General features: G+C 36.3%; 1 protein-coding gene across 1 annotated transcript in view; it reads left to right on the forward strand.

The window, feature by feature from the left end:
* The window catches only part of LOC129753407 (retinal guanylyl cyclase 1-like), a 112,192-nt gene extending 102,433 nt beyond the window's left edge, over window positions 1-9,759 (forward strand). The window contains exon 8 of the mRNA XM_055749230.1: window positions 7,768-9,759. Within this exon, the coding sequence (XP_055605205.1) occupies window positions 7,768-8,788 (1,021 nt within the window). The 3' untranslated portion in view covers window positions 8,789-9,759. The remainder of the gene's footprint in view (window positions 1-7,767) is intronic.
* Window positions 9,760-9,979: the final 220 nt, after the last annotated feature.

Raw genomic sequence — 9,979 nt, forward strand, 5'->3', positions numbered from 1 at the left:
CTCAACAGATTCATAAAATTGAATCAAATTTTTGGGAAACCATAAATGGGGCATGGTTTTATCAAATAATGTGGTTTATTGGCCTTCCACTAGAAAATTTTCTCGAAGCACTCATATCTTGATAAGTAATAATTTTGATATAATTTGTTCTGTCCAATATCAAACTATGCTATCTGAACCAGATATAATCTTGATAGGAGCATATCAAAACCTGATATAATTTAGCTATGATTGTATAGATTGTTTGATATAATTTGAGATATTTTAACATCCTACGAGTACTGAATTATAACTCATTTAGATAGAAAAAAATAAGTATCAAAATATATCATTTTGATATAATTTTGTTTTTCCCTCCTGATCGGGCTTGTTTCATTTTCCAAATAATGTGGATAAAACTGGGCAAAATCCAAGTAGTTTTTTCACAATATCCGGGCATCCGCAAATTGCTGTATACTTAGGTTTATGTACTTTTAATATCGTACGTGGGAAGCATTAATTTACAAAAGCAGCAATTCGAAAAGTAACATTTACTAAAATTATCCATCTTTGTCTTTTAAACAAACCGTGAACATTACGCAGGGATCTGGGACAAATTTTATTAATAAAACATCAAAACTTTTACAAATCGTAAAATTTAGGATTTATCATCCTTAACCGCTACGCTTTTGATATTTCTCGACCGAAGAAAGCTTTCGTAGCTAATCATTTGTCCTGGTGCAGAACATCAATCTAGAGGAACTCGCTCAGGAATGAAAAGATAGGTGTTTTGGGCAAAGTTGTTAATTCGCATATTTTAATATAAAATTTAAAGGCGAGAGATTTAAAAATAGCGCGATAAAAACAATAACTTTTTGTAGAGCATTTTTCAAGTATTTTTTTTTTAATTCAACCGTATCTCCTTGGGTTAAGATTGTAGAACTTTGATATATTAAGCAAAGTTGTGTATTTTGTTGAGATAAATAACTTTGTAGAAGAAATTTAAGCTCTAAAATACTAAACAAGAAAGTTATGATTTATATCTTGCTATTGGTGGACTTCTAAACTTTATATTTCATATCAAAATATGCGCTTTATTATACAGAGCAATGTTGTCGAAAACACCAGCATTCTATCTTAACTACCTTTGGCGTTATTAATTTAGTTCCGTTAGATTTATGTTCTGCATTGTAAATTCTGACGCACTTCCAAACACCGATCCAGACGCAACAGATGAAGACAAACCGAGTTTTCTGTAAAGCTTCTCATTCGCCTGAGTGCGAACGAATTTATCTGCACTGAGAACGCACTTCATCAGTTTGCTTGCTTCTCTTGCCCACACTTGGGTGGACGCTTGGTCGCTCTGGAGGAAACGGAGCATTTTTTAAAGATTCTCCGCTTGGGAAGAGCACAGCGAAAAAAATACACGCTCTTACTCTGAACGGGCAAATCTGAGGAGCGATGCCAAGCATGCCAGTTGGCTTGTAATTACCAGATCTGCTTGACTGAATGATGAAGCTGAAATATCACGAGCAGGTATACTACCTTTTAAACCAATAAAATAGTCAAGTAACTTGCCTCGAACTGCGCGCTCCCGTCCACTGCGTCTCAACACCTGTGACACGGTTGGATTTGAAGTAGAGTGCGGGGGAAGCGCAGTGGGAATAGTCACGTCACGTAAAGGATGTAGTTGTCTGATTCATAATCGGTAAGGACGTCTTCTATCGATTTGAGACCCTCGGATTCCGGAACGTTTCGTGATGTAGTCGGAACCATCGTCCCAGAGGTAACTGGATCGTCTCTTGCAGGATGCTGGACCACCGGTTCCTCAAAGTCCAGCTGTATGTACACCGGCTGAGGATGTTGAACCCTGATGACATCCGAAGCTGATTGCGACTTAGAACTCCCTTCATCAACAAACGTAACATCCCGGACCTTCGCCACAAAGCTTGTCAAGGATGCACTCTTCAGCTTTGGCGTCCCATTCGCGTCCTTTTTGATTCGGAACGTGAGCCATTACCGTAAAGGGTGAACATGAAATTATTGTGACACCGAAAATATCATGCCAATTTTCTTATAACGTTTAGTACAAACCAAAATTTTAGGATAGTTTTATACATATATAGCATAGCATAGCATAGCATGGGGTGACTACACACATCTTGCATTGGCTGATACAAGAGGTACAACTGATAATCATAACCAACACGAGATGCCAAAATAAATACCTGGATTCAGTACTTATTTCAAGTGTTACTTTTGAAAATCAGTGTGGTACCATATTGCACACCGCGGCAAGTCAATGTAATCATGGTAGGGAAGTTCTGTAACAGCAAAACAAACTCTTTAGGTGCAGAAAACTCATACGACCCATAAAGCTGTTTCAGAAGGGATCTGGAAGGGTAAAAATAGGAAATCCTACTTGGCAGATAGGATTGAAAAGTTTCAACATAAAACAATCTCACCAAAATCCATCGTCAGCCGGCAGTGACTTCCACACTTCCTTATCCTTGGCAGTTGCTCGTGATGGACTCATCGGAGTTTCAATTTTTCTTCATCTTCATTTTAAATAATCACAGCAGGCCACAGCGCGTTTTGGCAATCATATGCTGAAAAACGAAAAACCACTTCCCAAAAACCCAAATCACTTTCCTCAACCCTTATTAACGAACAAATGAATTTGTTTCTTAATAAAAAGCGACACTACAATATTCTGATTAAAAGATCTTCGCCATCAGCACACAAATATGGCACGTTAGTCAACTCGAGTAAGATGTAATCTTTCTTCAATTCCAGGAGCACAAATTTTACATGGCAGTACAGAAAAACACCATATTAACTAGATGCTCTCGAAGATGGTTTCCGAAAAACACAGGAAAAAAACGCTCAATCATGAGATCGCACCACATCCGATGCCATACGGCTTCGGATCATCCTAAAACTGCTTTTTATAAAACATTTTCAATAATTTCACTCCTTAAACGAACAAAATATTTCAATTTTCCGACCGGAGAAAAAAACGCGTGCGCTTCCATCAAATCAACGCCTACTCATCTAGGATAGTTTTATACATATATTTACATCAAAAATCAAAAGAATCGTTAATCGATTGAGCCTTGAGGGTAAAATTGAACGTATTTTCGCTGGGTGCCCTTCATCAAAGTCTTCACAGTGTCATCCAGTACCAGTTTTTCAGTTTTTTTTTGCATTTTCTCAACTAGTTCTTCTCGTTTTTGACTTTCTTCTTGCTCTTCCGAATTCCCGCAGGTTCGGACAGGTTGGTGGTTTCATGTCCTTTGAAACAAAATGGACAGAATTGGCCTCATACCACTCCAGGACACTTTTAGAATAGTGGCATGATGCCAAATCAGGCCAAAATAACGGAGTTACGTCGTGCTGCTGCAAAAACTGCAAAAGGCGCTTCTCGAGGCGCTAAGATTTGTAGATCTCGCCATTTACTGTGCCATTTACTGTGCATTCACGAAAGGCTCACCCCTCAGTCCGCAAGAACAGATGGCCAAACGAGGTATTTGGGGGAGAACTTCGACATTTTGTTCTTCTTAAATTTCTCGTCCACATCAAACCTTCTCTTGCCGGTAAAAAACTCCAACTCCGGAATTTGCTTAAAATCGGCATTGATATACGTTTCGTCGTCCATCACACAGCAGCCATATTTTGTCAGCATTTTCTCGTTGAGCTTCCGTGCCCGAGTTTTAGCCGTCGACTGTTGCCGCTCATCGCGGGTTGGGAAGTTCTGTACCTTGTATGTATGTAGCCCAGCTCTTTTCTTTGCATTCTGGACGTAGCTCTGCGACATGCCGATCTTTTTAGCCCAATCACGGCTTGAGACCTAGGGATTTGCTTTAATCATACGCTTCACCTTTCCTTCAATCTTTTTGTTCTCCGGTTGCGGTTTTCTTCCAGCTTCTTTGCCGTGGTCCAACGTCAACCGCTCCTGGAACCGCTTCAACACTCTGGAGACGATTGAATGGTGAATGTTCAATATTTTTCCCAACTGGTCAGGGAATTCCAGATGTTTGGAAAGAATTTGTTCTCTCGATTCGCGTTGGTTCACCTCCATTTTCGTTGAATTGAAAAACACGACATTGAGTTTGACAGCATGTAAACAATACACATCAATGAGAAAGTGTGCAAAATTTGGTTGATTTTTACCCAGTGGTAATAGCCCACTATAATAGCCTATAATGATTTTTATGAATGTAATATTGCGATCTGACGACCAAAAAAAAGGTCATCACCAATAAAGTTCTCCATTTCTACTTTTTCCGACTTTTCCAGACATTTTACCAAAATATTCTAGACATTTCCGAAAAACAGTTGGCATCACTGATCACGACGTCAGAAATCAGTTTGATACCAGTTAGGAATTGTTAATTTCTAGGATTTCCTCAGTATTATCATGGAATAAACTCTCGCTGTGTTGGCACTTCTGGCAACCGTGGTCAACGACATTCTGCAGCGTCGCTTCAATATCCGATCGAGGGTTGACAATTAGATCTGTGAGTTGGAAGATAGCTGGCGAAGATCTTTGTTAGGACGATTAGAACACGTTGAAATTTTGCTGAAATATTCCTAAACTTTAAAGAAAGTGAATTTGATTATTTGCACTCGGTATGTTCGAGTTATTCCATATTTTGAATTGTATACTTACCTTTTGATTCTAATTTGTTAGATCCGCCTATTCTGGCAATTATACTTCGGTTCTTGAGCCTCGTGATTTGATGCATACATATAGAAGAGAGGTTAGATAATCCCGATATTAATTATATATTATCACTAGCAGACCCGGTAAACTTCGTCTTACCATTTTAAACTTGGCGTCTATTTCAATTTTTTATTCGCTGTTTGACTTAAAAAAAGCATCAAATCTTGAGTTGTTAATCGTCTCGCTTTCTTGAACATGTCCTAGTTTTTTTAACATATTCATCTTTTCCGTTTGCTCGAATTGGCCTGCTCAATTATATCGGAATCAAATCTAGGAATTTTAACTCAATTTTACGGGTCTTTAAACTGATTATTCAATAAATATCTCCAATAAATTTTACATACATCTTACATGAATCCTTTTCATTTACATTTCTTTGATTCGGATGCTTCCCGTTGCAAATTCGATTTTTTCAGCACTCAACGTTATCATCAAACTTGGCAAACCTCATGCTAAAAAAAAATCCAATCTTTATAACATGTTCCATAAATAACATATGTTGATTATATCTATGTTCCATTTATTGTATACAATTTAGTTGATTGACTCCGCTTTGCTCGAGTTCACTTTAAGGTTTAAATCGAAATAAAAAATTTCTCATTTATTGGAATTTATTGCATATAAACTTTATGGAAGAAGAATTTTGAAGAGCGGGATAATTTTTTGAGTGTTTGCTCAATATTCTGCCTAGCGCAGCACTTTTAGCTCCCGAGTAGCTTTTGATGGTATATTTTCTAGAACTGAAGAAATAAAAACATTAGAGATGATTTTTTTCAAACCACTTTCAAGCAGCTTCACTTTCCTCACATTTGGAAGCAGTGGTTATTTATATCCATATTCTCATCAAAATCATGTCCAAAAAAAAGTTCGCCCTTTTTTTTTTTAGCAAAAAATGCTAATTAAATCAAGAAGTCTTGATTTATTGGGTTAATATTCAAAGAAATTTTATTTGGTTTTGAAAGGAGAAAAGATATGATTAAATTTTTTGTTATTCAACCGAATTAAAGCATTTTTATCTTCTTTTTTATCCTTAAATACATACCTGCCAATTTAAACCATTGTCGTCTGATTTAAAATTTTCCTAAACAGTGTTAAAGGTGATTTGCGATTCTGTTTAAGATTATGTGATATTTTCAAGATTCAATAAGATTTAATTGGAACGCAGGTTTTAAAAAATTAAATACATAAAAAAGAAAGGCTACGATGATTTCATGAGTTCATTCGTTTTTCTGGAAATTTTCATGTAAATTTACCTCGACATTTAAAAATTTTAAATATCCGTTCAGATTTAACACTCGGGATACCCTATCTGACTATTTTAGAGAAAAATTGGAATATGTTTCATGACTTAAAGGCGCATTGCCACTTGTTTCACCGTGTGAAATGACAGGAGTTAATTTTATTTTCAACACTTTTAGGTCATAACAAAAACTTATCAAAAAAAAAAAAAAAACAAATTCAAATTCTGCTATCAAAAAAATTATGCTTCTGGAATATCAATCACAAAAAAATGTCAACAAAAAATCGGATCTAAAGTCTCTTCTATGCAGCCAAAATATGTTGAACAAAAACACACATTTATGTTTAGTACGTACTTGAATTCTGTGTAAACAAACAGGGAACCTGTTAACAGTTTTTTGGTGAACGATTTAAAAAAAAGTTAAGTTTATCTAGTCAATTGTTTATTTGGGTCCAACCATTTATGAATTAAGAAATCATGTATACATTTTTTATAAATGATGAACGTTTGCATTTTTTTGCATTCGGCCTTTAAATGAAAATCAATCCTATATAATCCATTTGAAAGGACAGGCTCTTGTTTAATTCATGTGTCTGTTCATTTGCAACGAATTTTGTAATTGTTCTATAAATTTAATGGCGCATGATACAACTTCTGTGAAGCACATTTGTACATGTTTGAAAAATATTTCTAGCGTTTTGGAATATAAACCAAGTCTTTCCACTTTTCTTTTTTGGAATGTCCGCACAGAGTCATACCATTATTTCATACGTATCAGTACTAAATTCATATTATTTAGACAACAATTCCTTCTTGAAATAACACGAATTGAAGTTTTAATTTTTTTAAATCGTTTGAATGGTTTTGATTTGATCGGCAAAATATTAATCTGGGTCACATATGGGCGTCATTCATTACTACATACCTATGTGCTGTACAAATGATCTAGGAATCAAGAAGAAAAAACACATCTAGGCTTCATGTGGTCTCCACATGCATCGAAATTATGCTTGGTTGAGAAATGCGCGCCCAAAAATTCTCACTAAACAGTATGCTATGCCATAGTTACTACCCTCCTACGACGTTTGCTTGCGACGCCTTGACCATAGAGACGAAAAACAAACTGCCCGCCCGGCGCCCAAAGTAAAGAAAATCTCGAAAAAGTGATAGCCATGACTTTAATTTGATTCAAATAACTACAAATTTAATTATTGCGGACAATTGATGCGACTTTCTGTAATTTTTATTCGATATAAACCGATTCGCATGGCTACAGAATATTCTAAAAATAATTTCATTCGAATCGTTTGGGTCATTTCGGAGGAGTAGTACTACAAACACCGTTACAAGAGAATTTTATATAATAGATAGCCAACATGAGTTTGCCTTTTTAGAATCGAGGATTGTTATTCCGGTAGAGCGGAAAAGGATTCGTGATTGCTCAAGCGTAATTATAATTAAGCAGAAAACTAATTTGTAAGTAACAGCTCAATCATTTATATTCCATCAAACTTACAATAAATATTTTCAGTCGAGTCGTGATAAACGAACTTCGAGAGGTTTTCGCTGTTTTTACACGCTGAGAGTCTGTTTCTTACATTATTTATCTTTTTGAGGGCAAGTTGTTGAGCTTTGAAGAGCTTAAAACTTTCTCAACAACTTTGGGTTAGGGTACATTTTTTTTTTATCAACCTTTTGAATGTGATTAAATAAACAATAATTTAGTTTATTGAAAAGTTTCTTCTTATTAATAGAATGAAACATCTATGAAGAATTTAAACATTTGTCAACTAATTCAACTCATTTTTTTTCTACTCTCCAGTTTGGACTTAGCGATCATCCGCAAGTCGTTGTGCCAATCGGAACAGAACAACGTCCAGGGCAATCAGAAAGCATCGAGCAGCCACAACGGATCAACGGCGAACCATTCATCGAGCCACTCACCATCAGTGACCGGAGAATCCATCGACGTCAAGGTAGAAATCACGCCTCCCGTCGGCTCTAACGATCCTCATCTGATCGCATCCATCTCGTTCGATTCCAACTCGAGCAATGCGAATACAAGTTATACTTTGAATATGGCGGACTTTCAACCTAAGACTCCTGTCCCAAGTCCTCATTCACGTAAAATGTCGGAGCTCGTTTCGGAGACGGCGTTCTTGAGTGCTAATTCCAGCTTCAATAGGTTGAACCCATCTCCTCCGGGTACTTCTTCAACGAGGCTGTTTAAGAGGATTGAGGAGCTGATAGACTTAAGCTCTCCGTATAACTACTACAAGTGTCTGAGCCCCAGTGAAAGCAATTTGGCCCAATGCCTTGAGAACCGATATCTGGGAGGTTATCAGTTGAATCGTATGGACAGTTCCAGTAAACCCGGATCGACTAGATTTCTGAGGCGGCAGTTTAGTCTGGACAAGGACGATGTTGGTCCTTCGATGAGTCAGAAAGCTACCCTGGATACCATTTCCTCGATATCGGTCGATCGGGAGCAGCTAGCTCGCATGGGAACTCTCTCTTCGATTCCGTCCATCAGTTCGGCGACTTCCGTTTCGTTAGGTTCGAAACAGCAGCGGCTCGGCATGACCAAGCAGCAATCGGCCAGCGTAGCCCAAGATCTGGAGAAGATCGAAGAGATTCCCATTTCTCCACAGTCCTTCCTCATGAACCACAACACGGCCTGTACAAATAGTACTTCTAGTTTGCAATCGGAGGCCCCACTGGAGAGTATGCTTCCGCGGCCAAGATCTGCGGCCACCGTTGAACCAGCTCCGTCTTCGACGACTAATACGCTTCGCAATGGTAAAGAGCTTTGTCTGAGTATCGAAGGGCTCGGGTTGAGGTGAGCTCAGTTTCCCAGGGGGACCAGCAGCTTGGAACGGTAATTAAGATGGGTTTTCCTCATTTTTTCATCAGAAAATTCGAGTTGGAAACGGAAAATTATGCTTTGGTAATGATCAAATGGGTTCAAAGATAGCCCTTCGATACATTGAGTTCATCAAGAAAAATCACAAACAGCAAAGCTGTTCCAAAATATTATCATTTTATCAGAAGAATAGGAAACAGGCAAAAGCTAAGCACCTCTGGAAAGTTAACTTAAGTAAGAGAATATTTAGAAATCATATACCTACATATATCTTCGATAATAAGCTGTGAATTAGAAGGTAAGCGTTAGCGTTGCATCAATGGAACCCTTCTTTAGGTCCCTCAGCGAGGCACTGCTGAACTAGTGATTAGTGATGTGTAGCAGATTGAAATATTTTAGTTTGAACTTTTCATATTATATGTTATTAGATCTTTTAAGACTGTATACTAAACATAAAATGAAATTAAACCATCCTTAATACCCATTGTTTTTGAATGTATTCCATAAGCAATCTGACAATCTATTCGAGAAGAAGATTTTCGTTGGAAATTGTAATACAGGGGATAGAATAATGGTTGCAATATTTTATCGAGCGTTTTTTTCTTCTTTCCAAATGCGATTGAAGATGGAAACCGATAGCAAGAAACTTGATTGGATGATTGCAAATATGTCTGATTTTATATATTTCAATGCATTGAATAAAATCAAATGGATTTTAATTAATTTAAATGGATTTAAATGCATTCGAATTCATTCACTTGAATGAATTTAAATTTGTATGATTTGAGTCTATTTAATCGAAATCAAAGCAATTATTTGTTGTATCAAATGTATTTAAAGATTTTTTAATAATTTTAAATGAATCACAATGAATTTCAATGAACGAAAATAATTTTAATTAGCAATATTTTTTTAACTTGAATGAATTGTAATAAATTTAACAAAACGAAAAAAAAATGTAGGTTGAAATCTGTTTTAAATTAATAAGAATAATAAAAAAAATTAAAATGAACAAAATTGATTTTAAACCAATGAGAAAGAATAGAAATGAATTCAAAATAAAATGAAATCGGTTGAAACGCATTGAAATAAATTGAAATGAATTGAAATGAATTGAAATGAATTGAAATGAATTGAAATGAATTGAAATTAATCGAAATGAATTGAAATG

Source organism: Uranotaenia lowii, chromosome 3 (assembly GCF_029784155.1).
Source record: "Uranotaenia lowii strain MFRU-FL chromosome 3, ASM2978415v1, whole genome shotgun sequence".
NCBI lineage: Eukaryota > Metazoa > Arthropoda > Insecta > Diptera > Culicidae > Uranotaenia > Uranotaenia lowii.